Source organism: Eretmochelys imbricata, chromosome 6, assembly GCF_965152235.1.
Source record: "Eretmochelys imbricata isolate rEreImb1 chromosome 6, rEreImb1.hap1, whole genome shotgun sequence".
Taxonomy (NCBI): Eukaryota; Metazoa; Chordata; order Testudines; family Cheloniidae; genus Eretmochelys; species Eretmochelys imbricata.
Genome location: NC_135577.1, coordinates 90,422,549 through 90,443,545, shown reverse-complemented (window position 1 = coordinate 90,443,545; position 20,997 = coordinate 90,422,549). Strand labels below are relative to the sequence as shown.

The window sequence follows — 20,997 nt, the reverse complement described above, 5'->3', positions numbered from 1 at the left end:
AGCAGGTGTAAGCCCTCCCTCCCTTCATGGAATACCCTGGCACAGAAGGTTGTCTGTGGGAGCCTCAGAGCGAGCTCTGTACCTGCTCCGTCCCTCCACGGAAACACCCAGCACAGGGGACACTCAAGAGCAGGCTGGGAGCAGGAGGGTAGCATCTGGGTTGTTGTGTCTTAGAGCTCTAAACACCGTTAAGAATATGGTGAAACCACACTGGCACAGTTGGAGTCCGAATAACCATGTTTAAAGGGATATAACCCAATTCCTGTACACCACAGTTGTCTCAAGACACCAGCTATTCACCATTGCAGCAGGGCCCATATGAGCCTTGGAAACCAGAGCGCAATCTAGTGTGCCCTGAGGGATGGATCTGGGCCCATGTTTTCGCCCCTCCAATGTGCTGCTGATACCTCAGAGTTCAAACATAGGATTCGCTGCACAAGAGCAGAGCAGTGATCCACCTACTGCAGTGTCTGGTCTCTCACAGTGGCCAGAACCAGATGCTTCAGAGGACGGTGCAAAAAAAAAGAAAAAAAAGAAAAAAAAAGAAAAATCCAGTTAGGAAATAACCTGCCCCCAGGAGAAGTTTCTTCCTGCCCCTGTCAGTTCTGGGTCACACTCTGACGCCTGAGGGTCTGTATCCCTTACGCACATTCTGTCATAGTGGGACGATGGGGGTCCTCATCATCCTTTTTAAATCCTACTGCTTGTCAGTTCCCTCAGTCCCCTGCCTATCTAGTTCCTCCACTCCCCCTCTCCCCACCATGTGCGGGCAGCACGGGCTGCTCAGCTGTACGAGAGGGGGCATTTCCCATCTCTGCTCCCTCAACTCCTAGCTGTCCGGCGACTCTTTCCATTTCCTGCCAGAGGACGGCTGGGGGCCTGATTCACGGGGTGCATGGTGCGGGACACTCCCGGGCCATTCCCGGGGTGGATGCCGACGGGACAGAGCCTGGACAATCTGAGCTTCGTCCGCCACCTGATGTATCGACAGCCGCGCGGCCCCCTGGTGCCTCTGTCCCGTGTTGTAGCGGGGAAGTCGCTGCGCCCTCCTGCCCATCCCGGCCACTCTCCCCGTTCGCCACTTCCAGGGCAATGTTTTGCCCATTAGACTCTCACCGCCCCGCTGCGCGCCTCCGGGGAGGGGGGGGGGCGCCGCCGCCAGCTCCCCCCCCCGCGGCGGGCGCTGCCCGGAGAGCCGCAGCCTGCGCGGGCGCTGCCCCTTTAAGACGCAGCCGGTGGCCGAGCTGCCTGAGGATTGGTGCTTTATTCCCGAGGCCGGGGGATGAGCTCATCGGCAGCCAACCGCGGCGGCTGCGGGGAGCCGGCACCTCGCTCCGCGCCCGGCCCCAGCAGTGGGGCGAGGGGAGCGGCTCCATGGGGGCGAGGTGGGTCCCGCCCCCCCAGGGACCAGGCTCCTGAGCCCAGCAGGTACTGTTCTTCCTCCTCGTGCATGTGAGCTGCCCGCGGCGTGCTTCCCGCCGCGCCGGGCTGCCGCAGGGCCGCCGCAGCCCCGTGCCCGAGCCCCTCCTCTGCCCTGTGGGGTCAGGCTGGGTCTCCTGGTCCCCTCCCTCCAGCTCGCTCCACGCTCCGAGCAGGAGGGTGGATTTGTAGCCAGGTCATGGGGCCCTTTGGTGCTGTTTCACTGCCACCATCTCCCTAGCAGGGCCCTCCTGAGGCCACCAGCGCCAGCTCCCCCGCAGCAGCAGCCTGCCCAGAGCAGCCGGGACTCCAGCAATGTGAGCAGAGGAGCTGGACCTAGGGGTGCTGCTGCACCCCCTGGCTTGAAGTGGTTTCCATCATAGACTGTGTTTACAGTTTGGTTCAATGGCTCTCAGCACCCCCACGATACAAATTGTTCCCGTGGTGCCCCTGAATGTGAGCTTCCTCACAGCAGTGCCCTGCCAGCACCAAGCCCTGCAAACTGTAGTCCCATGTGTTTGTGACTGGTGCTGTTAACCTGAGGCAGCCCCAGGCAGAGGGGAGCAAGTGCTTGTTGTGACCAGGGCTGGTCTGTATCTCCTGGATTAGCCTGTTCAACCACAGTGGAATCCACATGAATGTCCCCAGTGCCCTGACTGTTTCATCCATAGAGACCCTTTGTTACATCTCCTCTGGAGAGATGATCAACCCTGATCCTGAATGTGGAGGCCCTGGGTCCAAAGCTTTGGCTCACGATTGTACTCTCCTGCAGTTTGCAGCTGCTGATCCATTTTGTACTTGATCGCAGTCTGTCAGCGGTGATGAGAGACCAGAAATAGCCTTTCACTTCTTCTTTGTGGCAGCAGTGGTTCCCCAGCACAGCTCTGTGAATGTTCTTCCTTTCCAACCTGCAGCCACCCCTTTCCCTGCTACTCCAGTTCTTGATGCCTCCCACCCAGCTCTGCTAATGCCCTGCTATTCCAGTCCTGGTCCCATAGATAGCTCTGCCAAAGTGCTTCACTCCTGACCAGCTATTCCAGGCTTGGTTTCCTCCACTAGTTAGTCTGCCAATGCGCAAGACCTGACCTGCAGCACCCTGCTATTGCTCAGCCCTCCTGCTGCCCTCTCAAACTTCACCAGCCCCCAACTCCTCCCCAGTGTTGTGTTGAAGGGCTTTGTTTTGCTTCTCATCTGCCTTCCCCCCCCTCCCACCTCTCTTTTCCGGGATTGCAGGGACTGAGCTGCTGAGGGTGCCCTGAGGGCAGCCAAGTCATGAGCAGAGTCTCCCGTGAGCGTCTGGACTCGGAGTCCTGCTCCCGGGCGCTCTCCCAGGCCCGAATGTATCTCGAGCAGATTCGGAGCCGTGTCTCTCCAGGGGGCCCTGATGTGCATGGAGCTGGGAAGCGGGATTACCTGGTGGATGCAGCAAAGCAGATCCGCCTGGCACTGGAGCGGGATGTGAGCGAGGACTATGAGGAGGCTTTCAATCACTACAAGAATGGCGTGGACGTGCTGCTCAGCGGTGTGCAGGGTATGGTGAGCTTAGGGGCAGGAGTGTAAGCTGTAAAAAATTCAGGGTATATGAGGCTTGGTAGTCTGTGCGGTTCAGGGGTGCTGGGGTGCATCGAGCACCCAACTGGGGGGCAGTTGGCAGTACATGGGGTACAAGTGCTCAGTGGCTGTGTATGTGGGCTACACAAGGGAATGGGGGTTGGTGGTACAGGGCGCTTGGCAGCACACTGAGATTATGTGCACATTTTGGCAGTATATAAGGGGAGGAGAATCTGCATGGCTTTACGATGGAGTTCTCTGGGTCTCTATGGTAGCAGCCAGGGATGGTGGGGTTGACACCATGACTAGCTGGCATGGGGAGGGAGCAGAGTGGGCAGGATGATGGGAATGGGTCAATGACCAGCTGTCAAGCAAGGAGGCATGAGGAAAAAGATAATGACTGAAGGCAGGGCTGCAGGGTAGTGACTGACTGATGTGGTTGTGGGGCACAGCTGTGGGGAAGATGTGGCATGTGGGGAAATGGCGTTGGGACATGGTGCGAGGATGAGGCGTTATGAGGGGCAGAGCATCTGGGTGAGCTATGTGACATTGAGACATGTTGGCCAGAGTGTGATTAAAGCCGTGTCCCTCCCCCCCCCTGCAGTCGACCCCAATAAGGAGCGCCGTGAGGCCGTGAAGCGGAAGATCACACAGTACCTGAAACGGGCTGAGGAGATCTTTAACTGCCACCTGCAGCGGACTCTGGGGAATGGGAGTTCCACTGCCACGGTGAGGAGGTGGGGCTGGGAAAAGGGCTTCGTAGGGACCCCCTGACTGCCCTGGCCGGGACCTTGGGGTGCAATACTGACAGTATATGTGGTGCTGGTTGGACTCCCTGAGTGCAATCCCCTGTGTGGGGCTGACAAGGATGCATGTGGGATAGCTGTGTTGGGGAGGGGGCTAGGACCCGCATGGCTACCAATCTCAACCCCTAAACTTACAAAGGTGCCAGTAGGGCTATAACACTGGCCTCCTGCTCAGGGAAAGGCTGAACAGTGCCCAGGGGTGAGGGAGATGTAACTCGGCCTAATGATGGCAGTGATGGTTGGCTCCAGATCCTGCATGTCAACTGCCAAATGTCACAAGGGAACAAGGTTTAGAAAAGCTCTTTCTCAGTGCTTTAACTGACCGCTTCCTGGGGTGGCCCCATCTGGAGCACCCAGAGAAGTGGCTATTCTCAACCTACATGACACACAGCAGTGGCTTGAAAGTAACTGTAGTGGGGCTGACCTCAGTAATGGGGCTTGTCTGAATTGCATTGTTCTTAAACTCTCCCACCATTGCAGTCCTTCAGATGCAGCTGCTCTCATGGGATGGCAGCTCCTGTCTATGGGGCTGCATGAACACAAGTCTGGGCAGTATGTCTCCTCCATGCTCTGGGTGCTGCTGTACAGGCAGTGAGGGAGAGGTTTAGGGGCTGCTGTGTCACAGTTGACTCAAAACAAGGGTCTCCAAGGAGATCACCCCTCAGCTCCCAGAGCCCTGCAGGCCCCTTCCTGCCCCAGCATAGACCCAAGGCTGCCCTTTTTGGATAGGCTGGGCCCAAACCAAGACTGAGTCCTGCGCCAGCTGCGGAATGTTGATGGCATCTGTGGGAAGGGTGGTGGCTGAAGGGGAGCTGACCCTACCCAGCTGCAGAGGTAGTATAACCATAGTCCATGGCGTTATTGGGACTCACAAGGTGTTTGGGTTTTTTTTAGGTGGCTTATTTAAGCCTCGATTTTTCTTGCGATTTTCTCTTTATTAAAAATGGCTGTGATCTCTTGTTTTCAGAAGTGCTGAAGCTACAGGCGGCCATCAGTTAAGATGAACACCATGACTGCCTCTAGTGAAAATGGCCTCCATTTCTCTTTCTTCCCAATGGGACTGAAACCAGACTGTCCTCAGCTAAGATGGCAGCCAGCAGTCCCCCTGTGCAGACCAGACAGGAGGCAGGGCAATGTGGAGGGGCAGGGAATGAGACCAATGGAGTGGGGATAATGCAGTGATGAGCTGCCAAAATCTTAACTGATTCCCTCCTCACCCCACGAGGGGGTCGTTGCCCACCCTTGCCCTCTGGGACTCCTGCCCCATCCAACCCCCCACGTTCCTTGATGCCCCCCCCAGGACCTCTGCCCCATCCACCCCCCTCCCCTGACTGCCCCCAGAACCGGGCAGGAGGGTCTCGTGGGCCACCGTAGTGGGTGCCCATTCCACCCCTAAGAGCCAGAGGGACCTGCCGGCGGTGAGGTGGGGAGTCCCAGCGGTGCTTACCTGGGGCAGCTCCCAGGAAGCATCCGGCAGGCCCCTCTGGCTCCTAGGGGCGGGGTAGCATAGATGGGGGGGGAACAGGAGGAGCGGCTGCTCCCCCCACTGATCACATCAAAAGGGGCACCTTAGGCACCGACTCCCTGGGTGCTCTGGGGCTAGAGCACCCACGGGGAAAATTTAGTGGGTGCAGAGCACCCACCAGCAACTCCCCACCTGCGTCCAGCCCCAGCTCACCTCACCTCCACTCCACCCCTGAACATGCTGCCCCGCTCTGATTCTCCGCCTTTACTGACTGCTGTTCGGCGGGAAGCCTAGGAGGGCTGAGAAGGAGGCGGCGGCTTTGCACTCAGGCTGAGGGTGGCGGAGGTGAGCTGGGGCGGGGAGAGGTTCCCCTATGCGCCCCCGCCCCAGGGTTACCTGCTGCGGCGCAGGCGGCCCTCCTCGCACCCTCCCACCCCAGGTCACCTCTGCCTCCCTGGGCCTGAGTGCGAAGCCACCGCCTGCTTCTCAGCCCACCGCGGCTTCCCGCGCGAACAGCTGATTCGCGGGAAGCCTGGGGAGGGCGGAGAAGCGGAGTGGAGGCGGAGGTGAGCTGGGGCTGTGGGTGGGGCGGGGAGCTGCCGGTGCATGCTCTGCACCCACCAAATTTTCCCCTTCGGTGCTCCAGCCCTGGAGCACCCATGGAGTCGGCACCCAAGGCGCCACTTTTGGCTGGTTAAATTTAGAAGCCCTTTTAGAACCGGTTGTCCCTCGCGGAACAACTGGTTCTAAAAGGGCTTCTAAATTTAACAGCCGGTCTAGCGAACTGGCTCCAGCTCACCACTGAGGTAAAGGGCATGTGAGGAGCTGGGACCCAGAATGGAAGGTCAGATGAATGTGTGGAGCAGTGAGACAGGATGGAGAATGTGGGGAGAGCAGGAAGGGCTACTCTTGCGGGGCAGGGGGTGACTTTGGGGACTGGGGAGGGAGTGTGAGGCCAGAAGATTGTGGGGCAAGCAGAGAGAAGAGTGTGGCAAGATGCTGGGTAGGGCACAGTGATAACCTAGGCTGAGGCAGGAAACGAAGGTGGGAGCTGAGTGAATGGGGGATGGAGAGGGGTACAAATGGCAGCTGCCCCATCTCAAGGGTTAGGAGAGGGTAAGGGCAGTCCTCAGTTCCGTATGTGCACTTAAGCTTGAACTTGCATCTGTTGGAGATGGGAGCTTCGCCCTAAAGGCTCAGAAATCCAGACACTGGCCGAAACCAGAGTCCATTTATTTTATTTTATTTTTAAAACAATCACAATTTTGGGTGTGCGTTGCTGATGGTGTCCGAACGTTTAGGTTTGGCAGCTTTGCTGGCTCCCCACAGGTGAAAGGGGAGACCCCTTCCAGCTGCACCCTGGGACAAGAGCATCTCCAGGATCCTCATTCGCATTTCTCAAAAAGAACGGGAGTACTTGTGGCACCTTAGAGACTAACACATTTATTAGAGCATAAGCTACTCCTGTTCTTTTTGTGGATACAGACTAACACAGCTGCTACTTTGAAACCTCTCATTTCTCACTGCCTCACAGGGCTACAGCAGCCTTCGCTTTCGGCCCATCAGGACACTCAGCTCGGCTGTGGAGAACCTGAGGCCCTGCAAGGTTGTGGGAGTGATTGAGAAGGTAAGGAGCTGCAGCAGAGTCATGGCAGCCCAGACACCTGGTGCTGAGAGCCCCTTGCTTGTGCATGCCAAGCAGGATTGAGGCTGGTCACCCACCAGGGAAAACCTGAGTGCTAAAGGGAGTGGGGTGACCACTGACTGAATGGGCAAGGCCCCAGTGCCTTGGGAGGAGGCCCAGAATGGTATTGGTGTCTCAGGGGATTCTCTCTCTTCTGAGCTAGTACTGACCCCCAGGTAGTGGGGAAGCATGCTGTGCCGCTAGGGGCACTGTTGGAAGAGAAGTAAAACCAATGTCCTGACCACTCACAGCCATTAAAGGCCCTAAAAACCTTTGAAAACAACTCAATGTCTTTGCCTGATTCCAACCTGCATAGCTACATTTTGACTTCATAAACTGATGCCCAGTTGCTATGGCGATGGATGCCCTATAGGTTCCATAGACCCCAGCAGAAGTCAGGATCTCTGGATGATGGCGTTGGTTTCCCTGCACCTTCAGCATGTCAGGGCCTTGAAGTGAAGGCATTAGGTTCCTTCCCCCTGAACCTGAATTTTGAGTGATGAGATTAATTCCCTTCTGCCTCCCCCCACCCCACCCCTCTCCACTGGCAAGGCCCAAAGGTGGGACAAAACGTGTTACACAGATCTAAAGGGAGGAACATAAAATAATGATGCAGGAAGCTGAAAATGCTGTGGGATTCCCCCCCTTTAGTGTCACTAACTCTTCCTGTATTCCTTGTCTCCTTATCTTCCTATTTCTGAGGTAACTAATGTTGACTGATTAAAAATGTGGCTGGAGGGTAGGGGTAGCTAGAGACACCAAAATAGTAAGGAAAAGAGGTAACTGATACTAAAATGAGCCAAGTCCCTTGAAATGGGACTTGGGGTGACAGAAGTAATTGTTTCTGATATGGGCTGTCACCATTGCTTGCAGGTGCAGTTAGTCCAGGATCCAGCCACTGGGGGGACCTTTATACTTAAGGTGGGTGTTTCCTATCCCTTGGCTTCTCCATCTCCCTCTCCTTCGGGGGAACCCTCTGGCAAAGTGGTGTCCTGTACCAGCCTGACCTGAGGAGTATTTCCCATGAGTCCCTCAGCTCTGTTTTGTGCTGTTCAGCAGAAATAAATTTGATAGCAGTATCCAATGTCCCCCTAAAGTCTCCCATGCCCTGGCATAACCCTTCCCCTCCATTATCTCCTGCAATCAGGGGGGAATTCAGTCTCCTTATTCACTCAGACATGAGCTGCCTTCCCACTGCCCCTCTAATGGAACTCAGTCCAGTGGAGCTGGTGGAACCCAAGCCGTGGATCTGTGTCCAAACATGAATTGGAGCAGAAATGACATCAGTCTGGGAGTTCTCAGTCTGAGTCCCTGGGGCATTTGTCCAGCACAGTTAGGAGTGATTATCACTGCTCATGGAAAACCCAGAACTGTAATAACAGAGAGCTTGGAGGCTGTGGGTAAGAATGAGGGGCATCAGCTGGAGCTGTGGGAGTGGTGAGGACTGGAGTAGCTGGAGGGATTGAGGTGGATGGGCAGAGCTCTGTGGGTGGGGGGCCAGCCTCAGAATAGTGATGGAGGTTACAGATCAGGAATAACCTGCACTGGCAGAGCTGTGTGGAGTAACAAGGGGCGCTGTGTGGGTGTAGTGGCAGGGCTGACTGAGCAGGGTTTGCTGAGCTCAGCAGATGTAGTGCTCTAGTCTGTGTGACTCTGGTGGACAGAGGTAGGAATGAGGGGCTTGTCAGAATGGAATAGACCAGCAGTCCCTCCCATTCAGTCTTCTGCCCTGGCGGTGGCCAGTCTCCTGAGATTCAGTGTCACTGAAAGTTCCCAGCTGTATGTTCCCCATGCAGAGCCTCCCCAAATCCCATGTGGAGACCCGTGAGCGGCAGACCATCATCCCGCACGGCGTCCCCTTCATGGCCAAGCTGCTGCACTATTATGTGAGCGAAGACTCCATTTTCCTCCACCTGGAGCACGTGCAGGGTGAGTGCGAGTGCCAGTGCCAGGGCTCTGCTTCCCTCTTGTCCTAGCCCCTGCTTCTCTGACCCTCATCTGGAGTGAGTGTCTTTTGTGTGCTAGAGCTGTTTGGGACCATGTTTTGCAGTGAGGGTGATGCTGCAGGGCTCAGAGACCCTGCAGCGGGAGCCAGCAAGCAGCACTGGGGGTTTGGCAGAATAGATAAGAGGCTTCTGGGATCCACGTGGCTGAGAGTAAGATAGAGATTAGGCTGGTGGAGGCCTGGGTATGACGGTGTGGCTCCAGGTTACTGGAAGCAGGGCTGCTGGGCTCATGGAGACCAGGGGGAGGGAATGGAGGCAGGACTCATCGGAACATAGAAATTGCTGTACTGATCAGACCATTGATGTGTCTAGTCTATTATCCAGTCTCCCATGGTGGCCAATAGCAAATGCATGTGAGGAAGGTGCAGAAAACCCTGCTGTGGACAGATTGTGAAATAACCTTTCAGGGCAAGTTCTCCCTCAGCTGGAATGAGCATGTGCACAGCTATGTGCCCCATTACCTGCTTTCAGACTCTGCTGCCACTCATTATTTTGTAGATTTGCATCATGTCCCTCCTGTTCATGTCCTCTTTAAACGAAACTCTCCGAACTCATCACTCTGGGTCCTGGCCTGGAAGTCCCCCCAGGCCTCCAATCACTTGCACTCCAGTCTCTGAATCCCTTCTCTTTCTGCTATACCCGGCCCGGGAGAGAGTGACCAGAGCACGGTGATCCAGGTGGGAGTGTGCACCACTAACTAAGATAAGAGGGTTCTGAGCCTAGTGAGGGGCGTGTTCTAGTGGTTCCCGTGCTAGGAGAAGGCAAGAGTATGGGGTGGGTCCTGCAAGATTTCCAGTCCCAACAGGACTTCTGAGGAAGGCTTGAGGTCTTGTGGTATTTAGCATGAGATTTGGAGCCATGTGCTCAGAGCCACTTCCTGTTTGCTGGTTTCCAGCAGACAGCCCACCCTAGGTCACTGCGGGCTTCTGCTACCGCTTTGGGGCTGGGAAGGAATGTTCTCCCCATACCACCAGATTGGTGGAAGCTGGCTGGGGTTTATTTTGCGTTCCTCGCAGCAAAACCTAGGGTTTGGGTTTTGGGCAACCGGAAGCCTGGAATTCTCCCCTCTCAGCGGTCACACTTCAGACCCATGTGAGAACTGTTTAGTTGTCCCGACTTTTGGCAGGTGCCCAGCGCAGAAACTCGCTAATTTAGGCTCCAAATCCAAAAAGGTAACATAGTGGGTATCCCAAAGGCATCTCTTTATGAGGTAGGGGCATGGTGTCTAACCTTGTGGGGGCAAATGCGAACCAGGACCAGGAGACTACTTCACGGGACCACCCTGCCAATGTGTTTGATGGCGGTGCTGGCTGAGGGTTGAGGTCCCCTCTTGCCTCTGCTCCCAAAAGGGGGAGGGATGCTAGTGGGCGAGTGGAGGCATACAAATTCCCTCCTAGTGTGATGATTAGCACCCCCTGCGGTGGGAACCCCCCAGAATTGGCAACGGATCAGTGGGGTGTGAGGGATTGCGCTGGGCTGCCCACCGATGGGACACTTTCATGTAATTCGACTAATAAAGTTGCAGCCTGAGTGAAACTCATAATACCAAATGGCCTTCCCTTCGTCCACACAATGAGAACACAAACAGCATTATCCTACTGCCAGGAATATTTTCAGTTCCACTCCTTAAGCATCCTGACACTTAGTTTTATTGCCCAACAGTGCTGAGCAGAGATTGTCACTCCGTTATCTGTGATGGCCCTTTTCCCTGTGTGGCTGCAGCTCATTTCTATTGTTTGAGTAATTCAGACTGTTCCTTCCAGCGTGCATCATCCTGCTTTGCCAACACTGAATTCCATCTGCCATGGTGTTGCCCGTTCACCCAGCTTTGTTGGATCCCTCAGGAGTTCCTCAGTCTTTAGTCTCCACTTATGTAAATAATTAGCTGTGAATGTTGCCACCCCACTGCTCACCCCTCTCCCAGAGTGTTAATAAGCACAATAAACAGTACCACACCTCAGGGTGCTTCTTTCAACTTTTTTTTTCTCTGCCATGCTGAACATTTATTTCCTTCCTATCCTTTGTTTTCTGTCAGGGATTAGCAATGGGCTAAGGCACAGAGCTGTATTCTTGCCCCATGACTATTTTGTTAGTCACTTTTGAGGGACATTGTAAAGTTGTTTTTTGGTTTTAAAAGCATGTGTAAACTACATTGGCCTGTTCTCCTTTTCTCCCCCATTATTTTGCTGATCCACTAGATTAGAGGGGCATGATTTTCCTTTGCAGAAGCCCTGCTGGTTTGCCCCCATCATATTAGTATCATTCAGACTTGGCAGATAGAGACTGGGGGGGCAATAGGGAGCTAGTTAAGTCTTCCAGATTCTGTGCCACCTCTGCCTCAGCATGAGTTATAGAGCAGTCTGAGGGGTGCTAACCGACGCTGCTGGCATAAGGGCCCTTAGGGATCAGCATAGCTCTGTCCTTCCTCTGCCACCTCTCCCTCCCCCTGTCCCCTGTGTTGGAGTGTGATGGCTGGCAGAGGGGGCAGCTTGTGTGGCGACTGACTCAGCTGACTATGCCAGGGAGGAGTTCCCTTCCACCAGGGGAGTTCTCCTCTGGCTGCAGGGCTCTCTGGTCTGCAGTTCCCAGTGTTATCCTTGTGCCTCTCTCACAGAAGTGCCACATTTGCTACCCTTGTGTTACCCATGTAGTAGCTGATTTTAATGTGACCGCAGATTTTTGTTAACCACTCAGCCGCTCGTTGTCAAGCTCCTGCAGAAAACTCCTGGGTGAATGCCATCCAAGCCTGGTGACTCACTGATCCATAATTTATCTGTTTGTTCCTGCACCCCCTCTTTGGGCACTTCAGTCTCTGACAGTGCCTCATCTTCATTGTCATTGGGACCAGAAAGGCCTTCTCAGGGCACAGAGGAAATGGTCATGGGGCAAGAGGAGGGGTGAAAATGGGTCTGAGGTCTGGGAGGGAGACAACTGTTGGGATCAAGGGGGGCTGAGGAGAGGGGGTGGAACTGGGCCCTGGGAAGAAGAAGAGGTGGAGACAAGCTGCTGAGGCCAGAAGGAAGGAGAGAGAGGAACCCACTGTGATTAGGGGCCTAGAGAAGATTCTGGGTGAATTTTTTTTCAGCATGTTAATTTCAGCTGCTCCGCATGTGAGCCTGATGCCTGCTGAGCCCTGAAGGCTGGTGTCAGGGTAGTAGGTGGTTGGGGTGTCTGTCTGCCGGGGACCTGGAATGGTTTCCACCCCCTAATACTTTTTGTCTTCCCTTCACTCTCCAGGAGGGACACTCTGGTCCCATCTTCACTCCCAGCCTCATTTACAGCAAGGTTCCTCTGATGGCCCCAGTAACCTAATCCCAAAGCCCAGCTCAGCTCTGGTGGGCCATGGTAAGAAGCAGCGAGTAGGGAGCCGCTCGGGGGCTGGCTCTCAATCCAGCCAGAGCTCCAGCTTCTGCCCGGAGAATGGCACTGACCTCCCAACCTCTGCGAATCGCCATTCACCAGAAATTGCTGACCAATCGTCCTCTCAGGAGCAGTCACCTGACCACATGGATGCCAGACGAGGGACTGGCTGCAGGTTCCATACTGGCCCCACCAATGGCCGTGGGGGAGTTACTGGGGGGAAGGATTTAAGTGCAACACACACTCTGTTTGGTGTCACTGATTATGTCATCATGGCAATGGCCAAGGGACGCAGGGACCAGAGCTTGGCCTTCCAGTCACGTGACTTGTTAACCAGCAGTGATGATGTCAGCACTGTATCAGAGAGGGAAGCTTCTCAGCAGGACACAAGGCTACTGGCTGATGAAAGGCCGCCCCAGTCTCCTGCTGCAGTCCCGAAGGCTATTGGAGGAGGCCACCTGGTGAAGGTGGCATCTCGAGTTTGCCAGGTGTCTGATGCTCCCTGGGCTCAGCCCACATGGCCCCCAGTGGTTCCCCCAGGACAAAGGCAGCTGCACCCTGGAACCACCCTGCACAGCTCCAGTGAGTCCTGCAGGTGTGATTCTGGGGGGCAGGAGTCATTGAGGAGCAGGGCCCGAGAAGGAGAAGGCCATGGTCAGCACAGAGAGCATCCAACTGCAGGACAGCGTGGGCCTCCAGTCCATCGCTCTTTCCAAGGGGATGGTCAGGGGACCTGGGATGTGAACGAGGAACTCATCCGGCTGTGGGCAGCTGAAATGATCTTGGCTCTGGAGGGACTCCACCAACAGGGGGTGCTGTGTCGGGACCTCAACCCCAGAAACCTGCTGCTAGATGGTGCTGGTAGGTGCTGCTTGAGGCTATAGCATGAGAAGGGGTTTTATCCTCTCAACAAGGGGGCCTGCGGCATCTGATCCACTCCAGGATGCTTTGCCCCCTCACTGCATCTCCCTGTGTTTGTTCTGTGAAGTCTGAGCAACTCTGATCTAGACCCCACCCCCTGTGCTCCAAGCCTTTGGGGCTTCTAGGAGACTGCTACAGTCTGCTGTGCATGAGTCTGTGCCTGGAGACCACCGTGAGCTCCAGCAGAGGCAGAACAAGGCTGCTCAGGAATGTTAGCCACATGGACCACATTGTGTTCTCTGGGGGGTCCTGGCTACTTGGGAGACCTCCTCTGAGCCTTCACAGGGGAAGTTGAGATCAGCTGGGGCAGTCAGGCTAACAGTCCCCAGGGCTAATGGTTTGGGGCCTTTGATTCTGCAAGTCAGCCCTCCCACCCTTGGTCTGGCAGCCTGAGTTCATTGCTCTCCAGAGTGCACTGCACAGCCTGTCTCTTCTCTCGAGGCGTGTGTCTGTGTGATGAAGAATGTGGGGCAGTTTAGAAACCTACAGAATAAACAGTGAATCCTTGCAGGGCTCCTTTAAATGAGAAGCTGGGAAAAATAACCCTTTCCCCCTTGCCCCAGACTCCTCATCCTCTCTCCTTGCTCCATCCAGCTACTCTTGCTTGGATCCCATCCTACCCAGCCCTTTCACTAGCTGCAGACCTGTCACTCCCAATGCCTGTTCCCCAGAAGAGTCTAGTCCCTGCTGTGCATGTGAGAGTCACGTGTTCTGGGGCCTCGGGCTCCTTTGGGGCTCAGAGCAGTGAAAACATTGGAGTCCAGCTGTGTTGCAGGGGAGGTGCCAGTGGGGCAGCTTTTCCTATCAGGTCCCACTGCAGGGGACGGGCGCTTGGAGGGATAGGGCCATGGCTTGTGGCACATGCTGCAATTATTGGGCGTCTTTTGTCCTGACCTCCCTCCCTGCCCCTGACTAGTGCGGTTTCACAGGTCACATCCGTCTCACCTTCTTTGGCCAGTGGACAGAGGTGGAGCCACAGTGCTGCAGCCAGGCCCTGGAAGATATGTACAGCGCCCCAGGTAAGGGAACAGTCTACTGCCTTCTCTGATGCCCCCTTGAGACACAGCAAGAGATTTATATCTGCCCAGCAGCATCTCCCCCTCTGTCTGATCTCTTCCAAGGGCAGCAGCCGCCAGTGCCCATGGGAGCTTGATGCTCGGTTGCCTTTCAGCATCTCCCTCCTATTTGATCTTGAACTCATTTGACTTTCTCTGCAGAAGTGGGTGGGATTTCTGAGCTGACTGAGGCCTGTGACTGGTGGAGCTTTGGGTCCCTGCTGTACGAGTTACTGACCGGAACGGTGAGTGGTTTTTGTGTCCCCATCTTATGACACAGGCAGGGGGCAGCACAGTATCAATTCTAGTATTGGTGCCCCAGTGCACATGGGAGCTACAAGGAGTCTGTGTCCTGGAGCATAGATCGGGCTCCAGGCTGAGTTGTCACTGGGCATGACTTCTAGTACCGGAGCCTGGGCAGCTGGATGCTGCTCCCGTGGGGTGCTGAGGGCCTGAAGCTGATGAGCCATTGAATTGTGGGAGATGGTCACTGGGGGGGGAGGGGGAGGGGCTGAGACTGTTACCCCCATGATGCTTGGGGAAGAGCAGTGGCAGATGAGGTGTAAGGTGGATATTCCTCTCTCTGAACAGTGCCTGCTGCGCGGAGGTCTCCTCACTGTCTGTCTGTCTCTCCTGCAGTCGCTGTCCCAGAGCCACCCCTCGGGGATTCACCCTCACACCCAGCTGCACCTTCCGGAGAGGCTCAGCCTGCATGCTGCATCCCTGCTCACTGAGGTGAGGACACCCAGCTGCTGTGAGCAGTGGGAGAGGGCCATGGCTCTGGAGCAGGGATAAAGAAGCTTTGGCAGGAGCCTGCTGGGTGAGGGGTGGGAAGCGCCCTTGTTGGCGCTGTGCTGCTGCTCCCCATCTCATCCCTCATTTCCTTCTAGCTGCTGCAGTTTGACCCCAAGCTACGCTTGGGCTCTGGAGGAGGTGGAGTCAACAAGCTGAAGAGCCATCCCTTCTTCAGTACCATCCAGTGGAACAAGCTGGTTGGCTAGACAGACACGTGGAGCAGCGAGGAGTGAAGGATGGAATCGTGCCAGGCAGGGGCCTAGCAGGGTGGGGCCCAGTGAGAGACCCAGATCCTGCTGGGGAGGCAGATTATCCCCCTAGATCATTGGGTCACTGGGACCTGTGATCCTGGGTGGTACTTGCAGCTCTGCCAGTCTCAGGGAGGTCCACTTCTGCAAGGGCTGATTGCAGGGGTCTGGATTGGGTCCAATTTGCAGCCTTGGGTTCTTCTTCCTGGGATAATTTCCATTTGTGTTGCAGTAGAATTTCCAAGAGATCAGGCCAGGCTGGGGTCAAGTCGTGTTGTCTCCCTGCCCTCCTTCCCCCAGGTCCTCCTTTTCTCACCCTATATCTAACCCAACCCTGGTAAAGGTCACTGACCCCTACAGAGGTGAAGAAATCAGTGCCAGGGGGCCTAACTCAGCCCTCTTGGTCTACTACCCTTGCTGTCCCATGGGTTCCCTGGGATATTCCTGCCCCTCTTGACCCACAAGCTCTGTGGGGTCCTCCTTGCCTGGTGCTTTCTGTGGGAAGCCAGTCTCTGTACTATGAATGAGACTCCCCTGCTCACCCAGGGGCCTCGAGGGGCAGTATCTCCCTCTGGGGCAGCGCCTTCTCTGTCCACAGATTCCACCAGCTCCCTGGTTCTGCCTGCCCTTATCGGGGGGCATTCCCCCCCATCCCAGTTACTCTCTCCCTATTTCTCTCTGTGTTGCCTAAGCTCTATATAGCTTACTAATGCATTCCCAATGGCTACCACTAGAGGGGGGCTGGAGTTGTGGACCGTGTGTCTCACGGACTGCATGTGCACCAGCAGCACCTGCCCATGGTGTCTTGGGGGTGGGGGGAGGAGCCATCCCCTCTCCTCCCCAGTGTATGAGAGGCTCCCCCGGCATCTCCCACCTGCTCCGAGTGAACGTCTGAAATCAATAAAACAGCTTCGCCCAAGTGGGGGGTTTGTTTCTGATTTACACACCATGGGGCCCTTGCTCAGCTTCCCCTCCCAGGTAAAGATCCTGATCCTTGGTCGAGGGCTCCTAAGTTGGGCACAAACCCGTTCAGAAGTCACAGGCCTTAGCACCAGCTGCTCTGCCAGACAGGACTATGAGAACTCAAGGCCAGGCTCCAGTTTCAGAGAGGACTCTGGCCTGAGGGGACCCCCCCATCACACATGAGAGCAGAAGATCCCCATGACCAGGCTGGGGCAACCTCCCATCCCCTACAGGCCATGCTTCAAGGTCAAGGGATAGGACTTAGAAGATTCTGTTTAGGTGTATTTAATAATTACACCCAGGCCTCCACTGTCTGGAGTTCCCTAAGCTGCCTTGCTCCCTTCTCGGTTTTCAAGATGTTGGCAGAAGGGATTCTGTGCTCCTGTTTTCTGTCTCAGTAAGACTGTGTGGCTATGGCTCTTTTGTCCCTTGCAGAACAGCAGCTGCACACTGAACCCCCTTCATTCCCCTCCCGGAGGCATTTCCTTCCACCACTTCCTTCTGCCTGCTCTGCACCCTCAGCCCACACCTGCTACTGCAACCTCAGCGCCTTCTCTCTGAGCTCTCCTTTCAGGGAGATGTTTCTGTACTTGCAACCAGTGCTCCATCTCTGAGGTTACTGACTTCCCAACCCCCTGGGCTCTAAGGCTGTGGGCAGGAAGAGGTTAGAGGGTGAGGGTGACTCACTGTGGAACAAATGGCTGGGGCAGAGCCTGCAGATGGTGTTTAATTTCTGAGAAACTGGCCAAGTGGCAGGAGTAGACAAGGCATTAACCAGCTAGAGCCTTAAACTGCTCTGTAAATGCAGTGCAAAGAGAGAGGAAGGCAAGGGGGTGCGGGGGGAGGCAGGGGCTGTTCCCTGACCTCTGGCAGCTCAAGCCTGCACTGCAGCAGTCCTGCTGCTATTCCAATCCTTGGCCCCGTAAGCGTGGGCCAAATGCAGAGGTGGCCAGGCCCAGCAGGGAGCTATGAGTAGGTCGGAGGGGCTGGCAAAGGGACTAAGTTGCCATGTGCTACCCTTGCCTCTGCTTGTTCTCGCACCACCTCAAGCTGGGTGTTGAGGCAGCACCTGCCCAGGAACTCCCCATCAGCTTCTGTGGCATGACAGCGTCTCCTGCATGCTCCTTAGCTGTGACACCGTAGAGACTAACCAATTTATTTGAACATAAGCATAAGCTGTAGCTCACGAAAGCTTATGCTCAAATAAATTGGTTAGTCTCTAAGGTGCCACAAGTACTCCTGTTCTTTTTGCGAATACAGACTAACATGGCTGCTACTCTGAAATCTCCTTAGCTGGAAACAGAGGGAGGTTCCTAAACCCCAGGGGAGAATGAATCCCATTCACAGGGACACATGGCGTGGGAGTGGATAGCTGGGAGTGGAATGGGCCTTTCTAAAGTAAACAGCTGCTGGTGTGGTGGCTGAGAATAGGGTGGGGGAGCAGGGCCAGCCCACAACATTTTGGCACGCCAGGCGGGGAGCTCAAATGACACCCCCATTCCCCTCACTTGGGCCAAAACTTTGAAACTCTGGGTCCTAGTGCACAGTCTGGCACCTGAGGCAGCTACCTCAGTTCTCCTCATGGTAAGGCCAGCCCTGTGGGGAAGCCATTGGCTCATTTCCTCTTTCATCACTCTTGTGGCAGCCAAAGAGCTGCACATTCCCCTCTGAGGAGCGGACACCAGGCCTCCTGCTGTTGCGTATTCTGAAGACATGGCACTTGGCTCGCAAAGGGCTCAGTGGCTGCCATGAGAGGCTCTTTGCTCAGCTCTCGGGCACTGCCTCGCTAATGGAAGGGCCAGTGGCAGCAGAATGCTAATGAACTGTGTGCTGCTTATCCTAAGCCCCTCACAGCCATGCTGCAGGGGTTTATGTTTCCAAGCCCTGTCCCCCAAGGGGACTGCAGGCTGGAGCAGCAGGGAGTTGGTACAGATGGCAGGGAAATCAGTGGAGGTGCGAGTGAAGCTGCATTGCAGCTAGGCTCCCCTTACCTGTCTGGCAAAGAAAGGCTAGCCCCAAACCCCCTCACAGACATGGAGGTGACTGGTTCTAGCTTCTGCCTAGCTCAGGCCATGCCACTGCTCCCAGCTTCTCATGGATTGCCCCTAGGCAGTGAGCTGGATGGCTGGGGAAGCTTTCACTCAAGAGCAAGAAATGAAACTTAGTAACTGCCTCTCCTGGCTTGTCCTTTTGGCCAGCATGTAGGACACACAGGCCTGGGGGTGGGGAGGAGGATGCTAAGGAGACAAAGGATGCATATGTCTGCCTGTCTAGCACAGACATCCCCCCCCGACCACCAAGGCTCAATGCTCACCCAGTAGCTGGCCAGCTCTGTAGGGCTGCATTGCCATCACAGTGAGCAGTGTCACTAGCAGAGCACCATGCCTTGGAGCAGGAAAGGAGCTGGGAAAGAGAGTGAAGAGGACCAGTGCAAAAGAAAGCCAGCCCCTCCACCTGACCACCAGCACTCAAAGTGGTTCTTGCAACAACCTCAGGAGGGCAGCCCTTTTGCATCAGTGCACAAGAGCACCTGCTCGACAGACAAGCTAGAGCAGCTGGCCTCCAACTTTTTCATCACATGGGCCATATTTTACTAGAGCAGCCACCTTTGAACACAAGGGAACTGGGCTGGCTGGGCACCATCTGTAACTATAGAAGCCCCACTTTGGGAATCAGAGCTAACAGGGGGTTGGGGCAAGACATGGTCTCTGGAAGTGGTTTTGTCTGATGAGGCCATTTCCTCACAGCTTTTCCCCCTCAGCTGAGGAGCTGGTTTCTGTGCCAGTGTCTGATACATGTTAAAGGTATACTGTACATGGGCAGAAATGCTAATACCACACTGCTTTGTTGTATTTGCATTAGCCATAGCTGCTGCAGTTTTCACTTACCCTGTGCCTGGCTGATGCTGGGATCAGGCTTTATCTGGCAAAGAGACAGGTGACACCATAAATGAGGGGAGTGGAGCATAAGCATAAAACAGGAAAACTTTAACCTCCAGCCGTGAGATTCATCCTCCTTCCACTCACAACCCTTAGAGTTTGGAGGTGGTGCTGGCCACATCTGCTCACAGTGTTGGCAAAAGTGCCTCCTTGCAGCTATTAAGCACAATTGGTTAGACATCTGTGACACTTTTGCACCGATGCAGGTCTTACCACTGTGGCGTTTTAAGATTAGTACAGGACATGCTGCAAGGGCCTTTGCTCTGAGACCTTGGCAAAGCTCCAACAGCTGCAAAGTGGGTTTGCTCACTGCAAGAAAATAGTAGACTTTTTTGTGTGCAGCTGGGAGACATTTCTGACCCTCTGAGCCATCACAGGTGTAGATGAGATTAGCTAACAGGCAAGCTCAGAGCCCTGAGGTTTTATGACTTGGGGAGGGAGGGGTACCTTTAGAACTCACTCTCCACTTGGTCCAAAGGCTTTACTGAGCCTCCAGCCCAGCCCAGGGCCTATCTTTTCCCAGGATTCAGCTACACAAGTGGGGTTTGCCTTTTGTATTTTTAACTCTGTGCTTGCAGTAGGCTTGTGATATTGGACATGTTTTATAACACAACCAGATGGGCAGTTCAGTTCCACAGCAGCTCTCCCTGCAGCCATTCAACAGCACAATGGCTTCTTCTTTCTTTATGTACAAGGAGAAATATTTTGTACCTCATGGCTATTTTTCCAAATGAACATGAGCTTTCCTGAGTCTGCACAAGCCAGAGTCCATCACCAAAGAAAGCAGACTTGACTCACAGGACCCGGCAGCACAGAGAGCTTTTAGCTACAGCCAGGAGCTTGTTGCCTCTCCTTAGTGCCATTGCTGTAGATACAACTGAATTCTTTAGTAGAAGAGGCTGCTCTATGCTCACAGCTGTGAAACGGGCAAGTAAAAGCAACTGCTAGGGATCTATACAGCACCCTCCCAGCAAGGGCTGATGCAATCCGTGGCCAGGAGCTGTCTGCGAAGGTTCTGAGGGCTAGGGCTTCTCCCTTGGGTGATAATGTCACACCAAGGCAGACTGTCATGTCTGAGATTCAGCTTCTGGTTTTAATTTCTTCATTTTATTCTTTTACCCTTCATTCTATCCTCCTCTGCGAACCTAAATGTTCCTCTACCCGCTCAGTGGGAGCACCCTGAAAAGAGCAAATTAATGGCACTGCCATGCTAGAGCTTACTTCTCGGACTTTCCCCAAAAGCCAATAGCTCCAGCTCCCTCATTGCTTTGGAAACGCTGCTCCGCACAGCCATCATTTGTCAATATCCTGCCAGTACTGGGCTGTCAGAATGATCAGTTTTCTACCTGCAGTGGTCCCAGTGTCACAGAGTAGGAAAGAGATAATCCCTCTTTGTTACATTAGACCTCTGCATTTGCAGCCTAAAATGACACTGCAACCATAACTCCCTGCAAGTTCCTGTCTAGTTGGGGTTTGACTGAACAGGGGTCTTAGACCCCTAACAGTCAATCATGGAACCAAACAAGCACCTGTGTTTCTCATTCCCATAGCAGAAACAGGCAAAGCTCTGAACTTGCCATAGCAGCAGAGACAGTCAAGCTAATGCCCATGGCATGATGAGAAACAAGAGTTGATGCTGCTACAGACAGGCAAATAGAGCTGCACATCTGACCCGGTGATCGGAGAAGCCCCACTACATGACCAGTGAGGGAGCCAGCTGAGGTGGCCACTCTAGGCTATGTACCCCTCCCCCCCACCTATCTAAGCCCTCAGACAAAAACAGGC

The 20,997-nt window shown here is 54.7% G+C and overlaps 1 protein-coding gene across 1 annotated transcript; it reads left to right on the top strand.

Moving 5' to 3' along the window:
- The first annotated feature begins 1,328 nt into the window (after nt 1-1,328).
- Nucleotides 1,329-15,408, top strand: RPS6KL1 (ribosomal protein S6 kinase like 1). The gene is made up of 9 exons (XM_077820350.1): nt 1,329-1,428; nt 2,653-2,950; nt 3,575-3,699; nt 6,776-6,868; nt 7,799-7,846; nt 8,722-8,854; nt 14,430-14,512; nt 14,907-15,002; nt 15,158-15,408. The coding sequence occupies exons 2-9, from the start codon at nt 2,692-2,694 to the stop codon at nt 15,266-15,268; spliced, it is 948 nt and encodes a 315-aa protein (XP_077676476.1). The 5' UTR covers nt 1,329-1,428; nt 2,653-2,691; the 3' UTR covers nt 15,269-15,408.
- The last annotated feature ends 5,589 nt before the right edge of the window (nt 15,409-20,997 follow it).